This window comes from Leptodactylus fuscus, chromosome 1 (assembly GCF_031893055.1).
Source record: "Leptodactylus fuscus isolate aLepFus1 chromosome 1, aLepFus1.hap2, whole genome shotgun sequence".
Taxonomy (NCBI): domain Eukaryota; kingdom Metazoa; phylum Chordata; class Amphibia; order Anura; family Leptodactylidae; genus Leptodactylus; species Leptodactylus fuscus.
In genome coordinates this window covers 282855819-282875872 of record NC_134265.1, presented here as the reverse complement: position 1 = coordinate 282875872, position 20054 = coordinate 282855819, and the positions used below count along the sequence as shown (strand labels likewise).

General features: G+C 44.5%; 1 protein-coding gene across 3 annotated transcripts in view; it reads right to left on the bottom strand.

Moving 5' to 3' along the window:
* The window catches only part of DCLK2 (doublecortin like kinase 2), a 92872-nt gene extending 73704 nt beyond the window's left edge, over positions 1 to 19168 (bottom strand). For all 3 annotated transcript variants that reach the window (XR_012717546.1, XM_075288245.1, XM_075288251.1), the window contains exon 1: positions 18214 to 19168. Coding sequence is in view for 2 of the 3 variants with exons in the window: in XM_075288245.1 (XP_075144346.1) it covers positions 18214 to 18628 (415 nt within the window). In the remaining variant the exon portion in view is untranslated. The remainder of the gene's footprint in view (positions 1 to 18213) is intronic.
* Between the last annotated feature and the right edge of the window lie 886 nt (positions 19169 to 20054).

The following is a 20054-nucleotide window of genomic DNA, read 5'->3' as shown; positions in this document are numbered from 1 at the left end:
TCAGGTCCTTTTGTTCTTCGGAAAATAAGCGCAAGCAAAGTCGTTCTTCTCTTTTCCATCTAGTGCACATGAACTGGTTGCCTGAACAGAGCATGGATGTGTATGGAGGAGAAGGTTCAGGTGACATAGCTGTCAGCCAATCAATTGTCGGCCGATAGCTATCTTATGTTTATAGGCAATTTTATTAATCAGTTCTGATATTGTGTGAAATCTGTGTGTAATGGAACCTAATGGTAAATAATACTGCATTGCAGTCTATGAGTAAACTGCTATATGTCTATTGAGGCCTGCGTCAGGGAAACTAAAATAGGCATATAGTTACGATAGGCCTGGAAGCTTTCATATATAATATAGATATATATATATATATATATATATATATATATATATATATATATATATATATTCAATCAATCAGGGTTACAGATACAGAAGCTTTCATAGATATATATATATATATATATATATACTAGAGGGAGGACCCGGCTTCGCACGGGTATATTACATTTTATGTTTGTGTAGTGGCCCCATAAGAAATGTCCAATTTTGCACTGGTGTATTTTGTATGTGGTTTGTGTGTATGTCCATAAGCGTCATGTGATTATGTGTATCTCATTTTGGATATCAGTGAAAAACCTGTGATCATTTGTTATGGATTACTGGAGTAAAGCTGTATCTAATCCTTCCCCGTGTAGTACTGTGTTTAGACGCCAGTATCTAATCCTTGTTGGTGTGGTACTGTGTGCAGATGCACATATCTAATCCTCCGGCGTGTGGTACTGTGTGCAGATGTGTGTATCTAATCCTCCCCCGTGTGGCATTGTGTGAAGAGGCACGTATCTAATCCTCCGGTAAATGAAACTGTGTGCAGACGTGCATATCTAATCTTACGGCATGTGGTACTATGTGCAGACGCGCGTATCTAATCCTCTGGCGTGTGGTACTGTGTGCAGACAGGTGTATCTAATCCTCTGGCGTGAGGTACTGTGTGCAGATGCACGTATCTAATCCTCCCCCGTGTGGTACTGTGTGCTGAGACGCGTATCTAATTATCTGGCATGTGGTACTGTGTGCAGAAGCATGTATCTAATCCTCCAAAGTGTGGTACTGTGTTCAGACGCACGTATCTAATTCTCCCATGTGTGGTATTGTGTGAAGAGGCGTGTATCTAATCCTACGGCATGTTGAACTGTGTGTAGACGCACGTATCTAATCCTACAGCATGTGGTACTGTATGCAGACGCGTGTATCTAATCCTATGGCGTGTACAACTGTGTGAAGATGTGCATATCTAATCGTCTGACATGTGGAACTGTAAGCGGACGCGCGTATCTAATCCTACGGCATGTGGTACTGTGTGCAGACGTGCTTATCTAATCCTCTGGCGTGTGGAACTGTGTGCAGATGCGCGTATCTAATCCTCCCCTGTGTGGTATTGTGTGAGGAGGCGTGTATCTAATCCTACGGCGAGTGGAACTGTGTGTAGATGCGCATACCTAATCCTACGGCATGTGGTACTGTGTATTGAGACGCGTATCTAATTCTCTGGCTTGTGGTACTGTGTGCAGAGGCTTGTATTTAAACCTCCAAAGTGTAATATTGTATGCAGACACACGTATCTAATCCTTCCCCGTGTGGTATTGTGTGAAGAGTTGCATATCTAATCCTACGGCGTGTGGAACTGTGTGTAGACGCGCGTATCTAATCCTTTGGCGTGTGGTACTGTGTGCAGAGGCATGTATCTAATCCTCCAAAGTGTGGTACTGTATGCAGACACACGTATCTAATCCTCCCGTGTGGTACTGTGTGAAGAGGTGCGTATCTAATCCTACGGCATGTGGAACTGTGTAGATGCGCGTATCTAATCCTACAGCATGTGGTACTGTGTGCAGACGCGTGTATCTAATCCTCTCTGTGTGGTACTGTGTGCTGAGACGCGTATATAATTCTCTGGCTTGTGGTACTGTATGCAAACACATGTATCTAATCCTCCCCTGTGTGGTATTATGTGAAGAGGCATATATCTAATCCTACGGCATGTGTTACTGTGTGCAGATGCGCGTATCTAATCCTCTGGCGTGTGGTACTGTGTGCAGATGCGCGTATCTAATCCTCTGGCATGTGGTACTGTGTGCAGATGCGCGTATCTAATCCTCCCGTGTGGTACTGTGTGCAGATGCACATATCTAATCCTCTGGCATGTGGTACTGTGTGCAGATGCGCGTATTTAATCCTCCCCCGTGTGGTACTGTGTGCTGAGACGTGTATGTAATTCTCTGGCTTGTGGTACTGTGTGCAGAGGCATGTATCTAATCCTCCAAAGTGTGGTACTGTGTGCAGACACACGTATCTAATCCTCCCCCGTGTGGTATTGTGTGAAGAGGTGCGTATCTAATACTACGGCATGTGGAACTGTGTGTAGACGCGCGTATCTAATCCTACGGCATGTGGTACTGTGTGCAGACGCGTGTATCTAATCCTCCCTGTGTGGTACTGTGTGCTGAGACGTGTATGTAATTCTCTGGCTTGTGGTACTGTGTGCAGAGGCATGTATCTAATCCTCCAAAGTGTGGTACTGTGTGCAGACACACGTATCTAATCCTCCCCTGTGTGGTATTGTGTGAAGAGGCGCGTATCTAATCCTACGGCATGTGGAACTGTGTGTAGATGCACGTATCTAATCCTACGGCATGTGGTACTGTGTGCAGATGTGCATATCTTATGCTTTGGTGTGTGGAACTGTGTGCAGATGCGTGTATCCAATCCTTTGGCATGTGGTACTGTGTGCAGACGCATGTATCCAATCCCCCGGCGTGTGGTACTTTGTGCAGACGCGTGTATCTAATCCTTCGGCATGTGGAACTGTGTGCAGAAGCGCGTATTTAATCCTCTGGTTTGTGTGACTGTGTGCAGACGCGTGTATCTAATCCTCTGGCGTGTGATACTGTGTGCTGATCTGTGTATCTAATCCTCTGATGCGTGTATCTCAGTTTGGATATCAGTGTTGGGTTGTGTATGTGGATTGACCATGTGTATTGCAGTTGGAATATGAGTGAAAGACTTGCAGGTTTGTATTGGCTAAGGGGGGGGGGTAGGGCATTGTGTTTGGAATGCTGTATCTCAGCAACGGTACGTCCGAGTGAGTTGGAGTCTCGTCTTAAACCTTCCCGGATACCTGAAGTATCTCTGTACCAAATTTGGTGAAGATCGGTCCAGTCGTTTGGTTCGCATTAGAGCACAGACAGACAGATAGAAATTCATTTTTATAATATAGGGAGATATATATTCAATCAATCAATCAGGGTTACAGATACAGACAGTACAGCCATTGGGATCTCACCTTCTGAGGACAGTTAACGTGTTTGCCACCACATTACAGACAGTGATCGGCAGTGCGTCTGCATAAGCAATCGGCAACAAAACGCTTTCTAGTTTTCCATGGATGGGACGGGATGTGTGAAAGGGCCCCTATCCAGTCCACTCACATGGGCTCTTCAGACTAGTAGGAACTAAGACTAGTGGCAGAATTGGAGGCAAGAGTGGCATCTGTGGAATACTCCTTTCATGAGAGGTCTCTTTAAGGCAAAGGCCCCTCGTTGCAGAGACTCAGAGTTTTTGTTGGAAATTTTGCAAAGCAGAGGAAGCACAGGAGATGTGTACACACTCTCTAAAAACTCCATGGAATGTTGTTGGAAGAACGTGCAGATTTGGGGAAATCTGATCTTGTTCCCACAAAGAGTTCACCTGGTCCAAAGCTTATTCAGATAGCAGACATTATGAAAGCCACTTTAACTCTTATCAGATAAAAAACAGGTGTGCATTCAGATCTAAGTGGTTGGTGCACTGATTCACAAATTCACATCAGGAATTGGAACTTCCATCATAACGAGAAGACGGGCAGATGAACACTAGAACTGCTGTAGTGTGAACTGAGTGCTAGTTGGTGAACAGGTTGAACTGCTACAACATGAGAAGTTTTTGGCAGGAGTCTAGCCATAATGTCCAGATGAGGCTTTCATCAGAACTTGCAGAGTTTTGGACAGAGTTTTTAATGTATTGCCCAGGTGATCTGCGATATGTTTCTAACGCTGGGTTCGCATCTGCACCAGAATTTCCGTCGAGAACCAGCTGTAAATCAGAGGAAAGTCCTGCACAGAGGACTTCGCCGTCACTTTCGGTATGAAAAAGGCGGACATCCGATGGACTACATTAGTCAATGCTGTCCATTTGTGTCTGTGTGTAACCGCTGTTCTATCTGGGTCCCCTGGTGGACCCAAGCAACAGAGAGCCAGGCGCTACTGTGAACCTAGCGTAAATTGTATCATGTGGTCTTGGCGTTTCCTCAGGTCTCCTATGACTTCATACAGAGTAGGTTTTAGATAGTCAGTGAGGTCCATGGCTCATGCAAACTGTAATGGGAAGCAGATGTGTGGACCTGCTGCGCCACCAACCAGAAAGTTACTGACATAGGTGGAGGGTAACCAGGGAGCATATGGACTCTGGTGTAAGGTGTCCAAAGGTATAGGCAGACGGATAGTCAGGAACAGGCCGCAGTTCAGTGGCAAGCAGCAGAACAACTAAGGTCGTAGACAAGCCAATGCTTAATGTCAGGCAGCTGAGATTCAGTAGTCCAGGACTGGCCGAGGTTATACACAGGTAGAGAGTGGAACTGAATCAGTATCATAAATGTGGTCAATAAACAAGCAGATAAAGGTTAATCCACACACACTGTAGTACAGAACCCTTGCAGAATACGAGGCAACAGATTCAATATTGCTTTGGCATGGTTCAAAGGGCTGTGCAGACTAGTATAGGCCCAAAGTCATCAGGGATAGGCTCAGAGGTGCTATGAACTTGTTAGGACTTCAGAGCTAGACCACGTGTTATACAGAAGCAGGGAATGTCAGAAACTGCATGGTGTGAACTGGAGGCAAGCCATTGATTGCATTTGTTAAAGGGGCTCTATCATTTTTAGCTAAGCACATACTTGTATAGCCTTTAGAAAGGCTATTTCACACATACCTTTTATATGTAAATTGCCTCAGTAGTGTTTGAATAAGTCCGTTTTTAGTCACATGCTAATTAGACTTCTCTCTGCATCGGAAGTGTCTGTGAGCACCGTCTGCTCTATATGTATATGAGAGCAGAGAGAGGAGTCATCAGCACAGCAGCCTCTCTGCTCTCATACACATTGAGAATAGCAGAGGGTGCACAGAGACACTTCCGGAGTGCACAGAGAAGGCTAATTAGCATATGAATAAAAACATACTAATTCAAAAACTACTGAGGCAGTTTACATACAAAATGCTTTTCTAAATGCTATGCAAGTATGCACTTAGCTAAAAATGACTTTTCCCAATGATAGAGCCCCTTTAAGAGAGAACAATACAATGGGCGCAGACCATTACACATATACTGGTCTTTATGTATTGTTTTCTGTGTGTTGTATATCACACTGATTATAAGAAATAGCAAGGTCAACAAATATCAGTCAACATTACAAAAGGTCAGTAAAATAAATAAGTTCACGGTATTATGTATCCACACTATTTTACTTCCCACCATCCCTGCTACCAGAAATCTTGCAACACAAGTGGCTGTTCACATTTCAGCTCTCTGCAGAGCTTTCTGCCAGGTGAATACATCAGAATATCTGAAAATGGCATTCAATTGTATCTCAAGGTGAATATATTAAATGAGGCAAATGGAGGTCAAAAGATATAAAGGGGTTGTCCAGTTTGAGACCGATATTGAGAGACAAAGATTGTTTGTATAATATATTAGTATCATAAATAAATATATATATATATATATATATATATATATATATATATATATATATATATTGTGTGTGTGTGTATGTATCAAATGTATGTATATGTATGTATCAAATGTATGTATATTGTGTGTGTGTGTATGTATCAAATTCTGTACATATATATATATATATATATATATATATATATATATATATATATATATATTGTGTGTATATATATATATATATATATATATATTGTGTGTGTGTGTATGTATCAAATGTATGTATCAAATGTATGTATATTGTGTGTGTGTATGTATCAAATTCTGCACAGTTTTCTGCACAGTTTTCAAGATCTCTGCTTGCTGTCATTCATTCTGCTTACTCCTAGTGGATATAAATATATAAATCAGTCCGTTGTCATGTGATAGACACACAGATGCACAGCTTGTTAATGGCAGATGTCCGGTTACTGAGTTTGGAATATAATGAGCTTTACATTTGCGTGTTCATCACTTGGCCATGGACAATATATCACATAATCATAGACTAATTTTTATCTACTGAAAGTAAGTGAGATGAATCTTGAAAACAATGAGAAGAACATAGAACAATAAATAGGAAGTTCATTGGACTTTTTTTTTTTTTTTTAAACACAGACATAAGTCTCTCAATATAAAAACGAGGATGTGGGGAAAGGGAAACTACAGCCCACTTACTTGAACTATGTTCAGATGAATAAACATTGGTAGTTGATGAACTTTAAATCCCGGGATGGAGGTTGCACTCGGAAACTGCCCATCGGCTGTGGGGAAAGATCCATACAAAACGAAACAAAGAATCCAGCTCCACTCCTTGTGTCCCTTTTGTTTTTTTAAAACATAGCTTTTATTTTTTCTTTACATAAAAAGTCCAAATTATGTCACAGGCATGATGGATCATATTATGTTCCCATGGTTCAGGAAAAAAGAAAAGCCAGCTAACGCGTTTCAAGGACCTTGGTCCCCTTAGTCATAGCTTGACTAAGGGGACCAAGGTCCTTGAAATGTGTTATCTGGCTTTTCTTTTTTCCTGAACCATGGGAACATAATATGATCCATCATGTCTGTGACATAATTTGGACTTTTTATGTAAAGAAAAAATAAAAGCTATGTTTTAAAAAAACAAAAGGGACACAAGGAGTGGAGCTGGATTCTTTGTTTCGTTTTGTATAAGTCTCTCAATGTTGATCTGAGAATGTACAGTGGCTTTAACTTTGGACCTGCATTCTGTTGGCAAATTTACACTGGGCAGTGGTCGAGAACAAACATATAACAAACATAAATGGTTGTTCAACCAGAGGAGTAACGAAGCTCTTGAGACCCAGTGAAAAATTTGAAATGGGGCCCCTAAGTACAATTTGCCTTTTAGAATAGTGGTATATTTTATGTGGCAGAGGGAGCTTTGGGGCCCTTCATGTTCCAGGGCCAGGTAACAACTGCTACCTCTGCATCCCCTATAGCCACTCCTCTAAATTCAACCATTCATTGGTAAACACATGAGAAGTTCATGTCTTTTTGCATCATGTGTATAAATGAAAGTTTATAGAATATACAAATACAGAGACCCGGAAAGGAGAAGGAGGAAGAAGAAAGGAAGAAGGAATAAGAAAGGAAGAAGGAAGAAGAATCACACCTGCCCCTCCTTCACATTCAGGGTTTCCGTCCTTGAATCCGCTCGAAAAATGCAGAGAGAAAAGTTCTGCAAGCATCTCTGCATTATCTCTTCCCATTTTTCTGTAAGATACCGGGCAGAGACCCGACGGACTCCATTATTAATGAACAATGGAAACCTAGACGTAGGTGTGAACCTAGTGTAACACTAACCCATCATACAAGTACACAAAACGTAATAATAAGCATCTAAGTCTTATACTGCAATACAAATACTAACCCTCACATACAAGAAACATAAAGCCTAATAATTTGAATCTAAGAGTCTTATACTGCAATAATAAGATTGTAAATTTAATTGCCTAGTTGGCAATTCTACTTCCACCTCTGGTCCCCTTGGAAGCCCTGGGCAAGTGACTCACTCATCCTAATATCCCCTTCAGAGTTTTTGCTCTACCAAATTAACTATGCATGATCCCTTTCTGGCTTCAATTTTGCCTATTATTATATTTGTCTTTGACCCACATAGCCGATTTTGTGTTCTCTACTGCGCATGCTCGCCTAGTTCTAAGGGATACTTAGAACTACAACAAAAATGGCGTCGGTGCGTGCGCAGTAGCGCTCCGGAAGGAGCGCTACTGCGCACGCACAGGATTTAAACACAACCCACCGGAAGAACAGAAGATGAAGTTTTATTTCAAACCGGGACAGGGGTTTAAAATAAGATTAGCGGTGTCTAAATAGCCTTTTTAAAATGCTATTCACGCATATGTGGGGCTCATACAGCAAAATTTTCCTGATAGAGCCTGTTTAACAGGAGTAATCTTTTGGACTGTAACACTTTGTGGTTTTTTTACTCATTTCAAGTCTCAAGAATAAACCAATATTTCTATCACCGAGGTAAAATATGCACATTCGACATTCTACTAGTACATCTAGCCATTCTGTACCAGTAATGAGAGAAGATGAAAACCCTTTATCAAACATGGCAGCCTCTAAGACAGGAAACATCGAGTTCACGTTTCAAACAAATAATTCAAGCTCCTGTGTTCTCGGACTACAACTCACTTCTCAAATTTCCTTTTAACTTCTCCAAACTGAAAAACGAAGAGTAACAAATTGATGCTTAAAAATCACCCGTCCATAGCATCATTTTAGTGCACAATTCTATTTTATGTTCAGTGACCATAAAATGTGCAGAACTGAAAATATAGCTTTCCTTACATGACTGATGTTATAGCCGATACAAGCGGTTAATATTTACAGAGATCACACTCATATTTTGTCTACTTGTAGCTGAAGATACATATTCATGATGTGTAGCAAAAAGAAAAATATATCATCTGACAAAACACTAAATAAACTCAGACTTGTTTAATGAAATAAATATACTTTTGGGCCTTATTAGCATGTACATATAAAAAAATAAAATAAAAATGCAAGTCTTCAGTAGTTGAAACTGTTTAATGGCTAAACTAAAAATATGACGACAAACTTTTGGGGACAGCTTAGCCCAATTCATGGGGGCAATTTGCTAACCCATCTATGCCACTTTTCTGTTGTAGATGGGTGTAAATTTGGCACACAGACATATTTTGAACCAAAGATGTACCATATTAATTCTTCTGTGCTCCAATTCCACCAATACAAAAGTGGGAGAAGCAGGACGGAGAGCAAGGTGGGCCAGGAATGCCCAAACCCAACAGGTTTAGCGCTGTATAACTAATTCTACCTGAAATCTACACCAGCTCTTGACTGGTGAAGATTTCAATTCTATTGTACGAATGCACCTGAATCAAATACATTGGCCCATGAGGACTCAGGGCTCTGAACATGAAAACGATAAAGCCCAGTTGTACTTTCCCTTATTCTCATCTCCAAATGTGATTTCTACCATGTAAACAAACAACCCTAGAAGACGACAAGATCTGTTAATAGTGATTTCTAACCTCTCCTAACACATCTGTTACAAATACTTGCATTCCCCAAGAAAAAAAACAGGCGCGTCATTTCCTAAAACGTTGCTTTATGTCACTCCTATGTTATTCCTTATTGAAATGTATGAATAAACTGGTAAGTAGGTGGCCCCTTTACCTTGTTCAAGCAGTGCAGACACTGTCAGACTATGAAGGGTCACAGCTTATTGACAACAGAAATGCCCAGTTGTCTAAAACTTGGTCGAGGATAAAATATTGAAGAGTTGTTCAATTCTGGATTTCAGAAGGATAGGGCCATTATATAATAACTGTAAGTCACCATCACAATGTATGGAATGAGTTTGTTTTATCTGTAGTTTATAACACTTTATTTCTTTATTGTAACTGTGCACTCATGTTGTACAATGCCACTTTATAAATTTGGAATTATGGACCACCAGTAGACATATCTGCAGGCTGTAACAACCATGTAGAAGAGCAGGTCCAAAATACCAACTGCACCTCCGATAGCTGTAGTTGTCAGAAGTAGCTAAGAAATCATCACCTCTAATGAAGATTGCACTGAATAGCTTATTTGACATTGCAGGAAGGATGAAAGTGACAAGCTTTTTTTTTTTTTGTACTTCTGTAAGAAAATTCACTTTCCAGTCTGTTGTAGTGATGTCTACGATACAAGTATATTCATCGCAAGAAAGACTTTCATGTGCCGAACTTACAAATGAGAACAAATGTCTCCAAGTACAAGGCATGAAAATTAAATGAGACTTTCTTCTTTTTTAATCTAAACAGATCTAATAAAATGATAGTAACATTTCAGGCACTTAATAAGAAAGCAGCAGCAGACTACTGATCTGTCACTTCATGCAGAAACAGAATGCTGTCTGCTGTCATAGCTTCTCTATGTATTATACATAAATAGAATAATTCACCCACCACACTATAGAAGTCAATGGAACAGATTCATGATGACTGGTGTTTTCAGCATTACCTGCACTGACGAGAAGTATGTCTCATTCATGACCAGGTTTGTCCCGGCTCCCGGAAAAAGAAGCGAGATGCTCATTCTTCAGGCCGTTTCACCTCGTGATTCAGCCTGAAGACACACCCTCCTCTGGATTAGGCCCATTCTTTGGATGCCGGTGCAGTGCACCAGCTTTGAGTCGTAGCTACCCGGTATTTGTTCTGGAACCTGAGGTGGCCTTCTCCTCAGGTTCCGGACCAAAAAACCCCGTATGAACTTACCCTCATAGGTGTCAGGCATTATTTACGGCAGTAAACTGGTGTAATTAATCATGAATCTATTGGGGTCAGTTGCTCTACTCACAGCACACTGAAACCAAAAAAAGTTAAGAATTACCAATACCTGCTAAAATTTAGCAGTTTTTTCATGTCTAGTAGGCAGAGTTTTAAACTGTCAGAAAATGGCAGCTAGCACAGTACTGCACAGTCTGCTCTGCCCAAGGCCCGAGGCCTAGAAGGTACAAGCCACCGCCGGAAGAAGAGGACACTGCTGGCGAAGATAGAGGCGGCGCTGGAGAGAGTACTCTCACAGCATTGGGAAATGCCCCCAGTGCTGTTTGAGCACTGGGGCCCACCCCCAGTGCTACGAGAGAGCTAATTTGCATACCGAGAGAAAGCGGGATTGTAGGGGAACGGCGGCACGGAGAAGACGACGAAAGGTAGGAGCAGAATAGCCTTTCTTAAGGCTATTCCGACGTGGTATCTAGAAAAAAAAATTGTGTGTGAGTGATAGGATCCCTTTAATAGAAACTCTACACTCAGCAAAGAGTGGTAAGGAATACATGGCAGCAGAATGTTGCCCAGAAAAAATCCTGCTAAGCAGAGGAAACAAGAAGAAAGGCTGATGCTTACAGATGAGCGAGTACTGTTCGGATCAGCCGATCCGAACAGCACGCACGCATTGAAATGAATGGACGTAGCCGGCACGCGGGGGGTTAAGTGGCCGGCGTCAAAGCGGAAGTACCAGGTGCTTCCATTCATTGCAATGCGTGCGTGCTGTTCGGATCGGCTGATCCGAACAGTACTCGCTCATCTCTACTGATAATACAAAATTTGAGCAAGAAAAATAATAAGTATGTTACAAAGTACAGGTAAAAGAGGTTTCCCAAGCAAATGCTTTATAACATGTCACTACTAGAGATGAGCGAACAGTGTTCTATCGAACACATGTTCGATCGGATATCAGGGTGTTCGCCATGTTCGAATCGAACACCGCGTGGTAAAGTGCGCCAAAATTCGATTCCCCTCCCACCTTCCCTGGCGCCTTTTTTGCACCAATAACAGCGCAGGGGAGGTGGGACAGGAACTACGACACCGGGGGCATTGAAAAAAATTGGAAAAAGTCATTGGCTGCCGAAATCAGGTGACCTCCATTTTAGACGAATAGTGGATTTCAAATCCGGGTCATATGAGAATGTGAACTTTGTGACTATGAGACAGGGATAGCTGTACAGGCAGGGATAGCTAGGGATAACCTTTATTTAGGGGGGAATGTTATTAAAAATAACTTTTTGGGGCTCTATCGGGTGTGTAATTGTGATTTTTGTGAGATAAACTTTTTCCCATAGGGATGCATTGGCCAGCGCTGATTGGCCGAATTCCGTACTCTGGCCAATCAGTGCTGGCCAATGCATTCTATTAGCTTGATGAAGCAGAGTGTGCACAAGGGTTCAAGCGCACCCTCGGCTCTGATGTAGCAGAGCCGAGGCTGCACAAGGGTTCAAGCGCACCCTCGGCTCTGATGTAGGAGAGCCGAGGGTGCACTTGAACCCTTGTGCACCCTCAGCTCTGCTACATCAGAGCCGAGGGTGCGCTTGAACCCTTGTGCACACTCTGCTTCATCAAGCTAATAGAATGCATTGGCCAGCACTGATTGGCCAATGTATTCTATTAGCCTGATGAAGTAGAGCTGAATGTGTGTGCTAAGCACACACATTCAGCTCTACTTCATCGGGCTAATAGAATGCATTGGCCAGCGCTGATTGGCCAGAGTACGGAACTCAACCAATCAGCGCTGGCTCTGCTGGAGGAGGCGGAGTCTAAGATCGCTCCACACCAGTCTCCATTCAGGTCCGACCTTAGACTCCGCCTCCTCCGGCAGAGCCAGCGCTGAATGGCCGAAGGCTGGCCAATGCATTCCTATGCGAATGCAGAGACTTAGCAGTGCTGAGTCAGTTTTGCTCAACTACACATCTGATGCACACTCGGCACTGCTACATCAGATGTAGCAATCTGATGTAGCAGAGCCGAGGGTGCACTAGAACCCCTGTGCAAACTCAGTTCACGCTAATAGAATGCATTGGCCAGCGCTGATTGGCCAATGCATTCTATTAGCCCGATGAAGTAGAGCTGAATGTGTGTGCTAAGCACACACATTCAGCACTGCTTCATCACGCCAATACAATGCATTAGCCAGTGCTGATTGGCCAGAGTACGGAATTCGGCCAATCAGCGCTGGCTCTGCTGGAGGAGGCGGAGTCTAAGGTCGGACCTGAATGGAGACTGGTGTGGAGCGATCTTAGACTCCGCCTCCTCCAGCAGAGCCAGCGCTGATTGGCCGAATTCCGTACTCTGGCCAATCAGCACTGGCTAATGCATTGTATTGGCGTGATGAAGCAGTGCTGAATGTGTGTGCTTAGCACACACATTCAGCTCTACTTCATCGGGCTAATAGAATGCATTGGCCAGCGCTGATTGGCCGAATTCCGTACTCTGGCCAATCAGCACTGGCTAATGCATTGTATTGGCGTGATGAAGCAGTGCTGAATGTGTGTGCTTAGCACACACATTCAGCTCTACTTCATCGGGCTAATAGAATGCATTGGCCAGCGCTGATTGGCCAGAGTACGGAATTCGGCCAATCAGCGCTGGCTCTGCTGGAGGAGGCGGAGTCTAAGATCGCTCCACACCAGTCTCCATTCAGGTCCGACCTTAGACTCCGCCTCCTCCAGCAGAGCCAGCGCTGATTGGCCGAATTCCGTACTCTGGCCAATCAGCACTGGCTAATGCATTGTATTGGCGTGATGAAGCAGTGCTGAATGTGTGTGCTTAGCACACACATTCAGCTCTACTTCATCGGGCTAATAGAATGCATTGGCCAGCGCTGATTGGCCGAATTCCGTACTCTGGCCAATCAGCACTGGCTAATGCATTGTATTGGCGTGATGAAGCAGTGCTGAATGTGTGTGCTTAGCACACACATTCAGCTCTACTTCATCGGGCTAATAGAATGCATTGGCCAATCAGCGCTGGCCAATGCATTCTATTAGCGTGAACTGAGTTTGCACAGGGGTTCTAGTGCACCCTCGGCTCTGCTACATCAGATTGCTACATCTGATGTAGCAGTGCCGAGTGTGCATCAGATGTGTAGTTGAGCAAAACTGACTCAGCACTGCTAAGTCTCTGCATTCGCATAGGAATGCATTGGCCAGCCTTCGGCCAATCAGCGCTGGCTCTGCCGGAGGAGGCGGAGTCTAAGGTCGGACCTGAATGGAGACTGGTGTGGAGCGATCTTAGACTCCGCCTCCTCCAGCAGAGCCAGCGCTGATTGGTCGAGTTCCGTACTCTGGCCAATCAGCACTGGCCAATGCATTTCTATGGGGAAAAGTTAGCTTGCGAAAATCGCAAACTGACAGGGATTTCCATGAAATAAAGTGACTTTTATGCCCCCAGACATGCTTCCCCTGCTGTCCCAGTGTCATTCCAGAGGTGTTGGTATCATTTCCTGGGGTGTCATAGTGGACTTGGTGACCCTCCAGACACGAATTTGGGTTTCCCCCTTAACGAGTATATGTTCCCCATAGACTATAATGGGGTTCGAAACCCATTCGAACACACGAACAGTGAGCGGCTGTTCGAATCGAATTTCGAACCTCGAACATTTTAGTGTTCGCTCATCTCTAGTCACTACACAGTACCCGGAGACTGGTGGAGATCCAGCTACTGGGACAGAGTGCCCTCTGAACTTTACATAACTCCTGTTTATTGCAATGTAGAACTCCGCAGCCTGTCTGGATTATAACCTGTTTATTCTGTGATTGGTAGAGGTCGCAGATGTCAGGTCCCCAAATAAGTGTTTCACAATACTTAGTTTCTGTCCATGACATATAGAAAAGAGAATCAATGGAAAGTGAACAATATATGGGAGTATTGCAGTTCTATAACTGGGCACAGCATTAACCGCGTTAAACGGGAAGTCAACTGAAAACGTTTATTTTAACAGGCGTTGTCCAGAAAATATAGCATCAGGTCTAGAGAGATGCAACTGTACGCAGTATGGTACAGAGGCTACCAAACTCAGCAAGTGCCAAGCATGGGTCCTATTACTATGAATAGCACTGGTACATGATACTCACTTGGCATCATATCCCTGCATCTGTGCCATAGAGATGCCACTCTGCATGCAGATGCAAGTCTCCACATCTGGTGTCAGATTAGGAAAGAAAGTATGCCTGGACAATCCCTGTAAATACATGCATTCTAACTACTTCCCCTGTAACATGCTGTGTTGAGCTATGGAACTGTAATGCTCTTAACAATTAACTATTGTAAAACACTTATTTGGAGACTTGATTTCTGGGACCTCTGCCGGCCCCAGAATAGACTGGTTATAATCCAAGAAGGCTGCGGAGTTCTAAGTTGCAATAAACAGGAGTTATGTAAAGCTCAGAGGTCTCTGAAGAGATCCTCCGAGCATAATAACAGCAATTTCAGTTCGGACATATTCGGTCTGAATGAGACTGCCAGGGAAACCTTGTGAGATGAATCAGGGATTGCCCAACAAATAACTTTGCCACAGGTCCGCATCCTGTCTCACCAGTTCCCACTCCTGTTCATGACCACCACCCTTTTGCCATCTGTCCTCTAAGGGGCCCTGTGCATTCCATAGCACTGAAGTGCTATGGGACACAGAAGGCCCCCTGGAGGGCAGAAGGGGAAGCGGAGGCAGCCGTGAGCAGGAAGGGGGATCCGTAAGTAAATAGGGTCTGTTACCTGCTGGAGTCATGGTCTATTAAAAAAATAAAATAAAAGAAGCAGAGGCACACTGGGTGACCTAAATTCCTGGGCCCTGAAGCAGTGGGTATGGCGGTAGTTGCATCACTGCTCGAGACATTCCATTGCATTATCTGTACCTGACTGTCTCTGCAGCATGTATAATTCATAAATGTCAATGAACTACAAATAGTTTTTCAGGTGGAAGGCTGTGATGTATCTCTCTTCAGTAATAAAGCATCTAAGCCTAGCCTAAAATAGTAAACCCAGCCTAAAAGAAATTATTCCTGGATTGAACATGCGCCATCTGTTAGGATGGCACAGTCTATTTATGAAGCACTGATCTAATAAATAGCTATACGAAAGAAAAAGAGAAACCGAGCATATTGATCCTAGGTGAGGATGGCTACAGGATGTATCCAGGGGCAACTGTGCGAAAGTGATAGGCACAGGGGGCATTTTCTAGTGATGCTGGGCTCACACCAGCGTTCGATCTCCGTTTTCAGGTTTCTGTCTTCTGCATGCAGAAGACGGAAACTTGTCATGCCGAGTCCGGCCGTGAGTGCTGGTGAGCGTTTTATGCTTTATGCTCAAAACCGTTTTTTTTTTTTTTTTTTTTTTAAACGGACACAGAGTACTGCATGTCCAACTCTGTGTCCGGTTTAAAAAAAACAGTTTAGCCGCAGAGAGCATAAAACGCTCACTGGCGCACACGGCCGGAGACTTTTCAAGCCCATTCAAATGAATGGGATTGAAACCTGTCGGCAGGTTTCCGTCTCCTGCCCCTGTTTTGTGCAGGAAACGGAAACTTGCAGAACGGAGTACAGGCGCAGATGTGAACGAGCCCTGACCTATACAATTTGTTTAATAACTTTCAATGGCTGGCAGTGATTATTTGCAAAGTACTTTTATATGAAGTATGACTGTTGCGGGAATACCCTTTTAAGTCCATTGTACACATATAATAGAGAACCCCTTGTAAACATGCATGACACACGATTTCTGTACAGGGTTGTTACATTTCTGCCGTCTAAAGACAGCTAACCACAAGCATAGTAAATTGAAGTAAGATCATTGATGGCCACCCAGCAATACAATGCATTGCTAACACCCTTACAAGAACACAAAGGGTGACATTCTGTATCGGACTAAGGATTAAGTGGAAGTAATAAATTTGTGATACCGCAGAGATAAAACACTCTGTAATAGGCTACCAACTGCAAGCAATGGTGACAGATGAATTCAGGACCACCTGCTGATCGCAGGATTACAGAAACTGTCTGGCTGCAACGCCTGACAAGAGCAGGCACACAGATTCCAGATTTCTGGTTCCTGGCTGCCAAAATTACAGAAGCCATGAAAATGGACAGAAAACAGCAAATGTACAGGATCCAATTAGTGTAAGACTCATAAATGGATTTGTTTAATCTCCGCCATCCACCGGGGACGTCTCTAATTGCCCGTGATGTCAGCGGATCCCACTTGGTGCATAAACAAGCACATTATATGGCTACGGCTTTCCTGTCATTGATTTCCAAGTCACATGGTGAGGGAAAGCCTATACAGTCATACAAGAATGCAGAGATCGGAGCTGCTGTTTGACATGTCTCAGGACAGGCGGTTCTCCCCATACAGCTGTCACGCTCAAGCCGGTCTTTATACTACAATGTTTCATTAGTATTGGAGTAGTTACATGCATGGTGCCACCCTCGTGTAATATCAGATTGTTACACTGTGAGGCGATGCCGGCCATAAAGGGGCTGTCTTAGAGGGTCTGCCTTTTCCAACACCTAGCAATCACCTAGTATTGGTGGAGGAAGCCATGTCTGCCCACACGCTATCAGCAACATTACATGGTGGCAGTTCACACAATGCATGGAACAACCACTCCTCCAGAGCTGCTCATAAAAGGGGGGGGGGTTCTCAGTGGGGGAACCCCCTCTAAGATTTACATATGTGTGATTGGTCATATGATAAGGGCCATATTCATGTAGCATATATAAAGAGATATATACCACCAGATCAACAGCTATCCACATGGAGAACAGTTTGCATTGTGGGAAATTTCATGACTTTCCACTGGCCTCTCCCTTGCACTTTTCTCATAGTAAATTCTCTGATCATAGGGGCATATTTACCAAGAATAGCGCGTCATGGCATGGCATCCATGCTGAACACCAAATCTAGCAAGCCCCTCACCACCACACTTTCCAAAACCTCAAACATAGCAGAGCTCGGCCTTTTAGCTACATTATATGCAACTTATTTCTAAAAGTTTTAGCCAAATGGTTGCTATAACTGGCCCTAAGGATTATGGCGCCTGCTACACTACAACATTGCTATACCTCTCATTGGTTAGAACTCATTTTCATCAACATAGAAAACCAATTCTTGTTACCAATTCTGTAAATGGATGACAGGCTAGCATTTCTATGGCCATAACCAACAAAGATGAAAAATCTGTGGTACCGTGACAGCCGGTACATATAATGTATGGCGTTCTCAGGACAACATGTTAGCAGATATTACAGAGGGCACGCTCATAAGTGGCATCTGCAGGACCATTGCTGATACATGTGGGGTCTCCTTCCAATAGGGGGTTAAAGACTATGCCTGCAGGTCTTGTAATGGTGATCAACCCCTGTGCAGAGGATGATGATGATGATGATAATGTGCACTCATGTGTATTCCCTCCCCCACCTCTCAGCAGCAGTACTACTACCCCGGCCTGTCACTCACTCCTGCCAGGAGCATGTCCCAGAATACTAATGCATCACATCATCAGCTAGAGCCATCTTGAAGGTGGCCCCTTCTCCTGGGTACCCGGGGCTATGTCACCAGTCACACTTACCTTCCTGCAGCTCGTCCAGGCTGGTGATCTTCCTGGTGCCATCCAGGGTGTAGATGCAGCGCACCCCCTGCGGCAGGCTGACATTGTCGCTCAGGGATCGGGTCAACTCCATCAGCAGAGCATCGAACGACCTGAATCGCTCTGCGGACACTGCATAGGGCAGCCCCTTGAAGTAGCGGTCCCCATTGCGGTAGAAGCGCACCTTCTTGGCCTTCCTCTCGGAGCTGAGCGCCTGCAGGGTGCGGGTGCGATAGAAGCTACAGTGGGCACTATGTGCCGGGCTGGGGATGAGTCCATTGCCCCTGGGGCCGGAGCCGGAGCTGCTGCCTTGACCTCCGCCACCTTTTCGGGATTGCCTTTGCTTTTTCTTCCTCTCCTCAAAATGTTCCAGCTCAATGCTCCTGGCGCTGGCCATGGCGGTCAGTGAGCGGACCCCTGTGGTACCGTAGTCCTGGCTGGTCCCCTAGAGCAGAGCGGGCAGGTCACACACTGCAATGTAAAGGATGTCAGTGAGCGTGTAGCATGCTGGAGTGCGGTGCGGCGTCTGTCACTGCCCCATCAGTGTGTTAGCAGGGGAGGAGGACGGCTCCTCTGCAGCAGCGCCTGGAGACAATGCTGCCGCTCATGCCTCACACTGCTGCAGCCAGCCGGCCAGCCATTGTCTAGCGGCACCGCACACACCCAGCCAGCTGCCTGATCCCTGCTAGTGGGGACCCGGGGGCCTCCGCGGCTTGTCAGCATGCAACCCTCCTCATATGCAGATGGCACTCACGGTGGCGGAATCTACACCCCCGCCAGACGATTGGTGGGTTTTCAGCTGTGGAGGAGAACCCGGCTCAGCCTCGTCTTGTGACGTCACAAGAGCCGCTTCTCAGGATGCGGCTGTGCTGCAGAAGACAGGGATTCTGCCGGAGACGTCACTGCGGCTGCACTATGACGTAGTCGGGAGAGGGGCATATACTGGTCTGACACAGGCATCATAAAGTATGACATCATTACACACATTCTTCAGCTGCAGATATGTATATTCTTGTATGTATATATCATAGCTGTAGCTTGACGTTCCAGAGCCCCAATCTGTAGTGGGACCTCTACCTAGTTTGTGCCATTTAGAATAGTGGTATATTTTAAAGGGATTCTACCATTAAAACACTTTTTTTTCTGTGGCTAACACGTCGGAATAGCCTTTAGAAAGGCTATTCGTCTTTTTCCGAGAGCAGTTTGTACCGGAAAAAGAAGCGAGGTGCTCATTCTTCAGGCCGATTCGCCTCGCGATTCGGCCTGAAGACACTCCCTCTTCTGGACTAGGCCCATTCATTGGGCCTAATCCGAAGCAGAGTGCGAGACTGGATGCTGGTGGACTGCATCGACTTTCAGTCGCGGCTACCTGGTTTTTGGTCTGGAACTTGAGGTTGCCTCCGCCTCAGGTCCCAGACCAAAAAACCCTGTATGAACTTACCATAAGGCTAGGCTCCTCTTCATTTTCTGCTATCTTATTCAGCTGCGAGATTGTTGCAATACAATGCCAATGTATCTGCATTCTTTTTTTATTTTTTTCCAATGTAAATTGTGAGCCCCACATAGAGCTCACAATGTACTTTTTTTCCCCCCCTATCTTTATGTCTTTTTGGAATATGGGATGGAAATTCATGCCAACACGGGGAGAACATACAAACTCCTTGCAGATGGTTTTTTGCCCTTGGTGGGATTTGAACACCAGGACCTAGCGCTTCTAACCACTGAACCACCGTGTGGCCCTGCCAATGTATCGGCATTCTGTAGCAGCTTTGCTCTGCTCATTAGGCCCAGATGAACAGGCCTAAATGGCAGGGAGTTCTTTG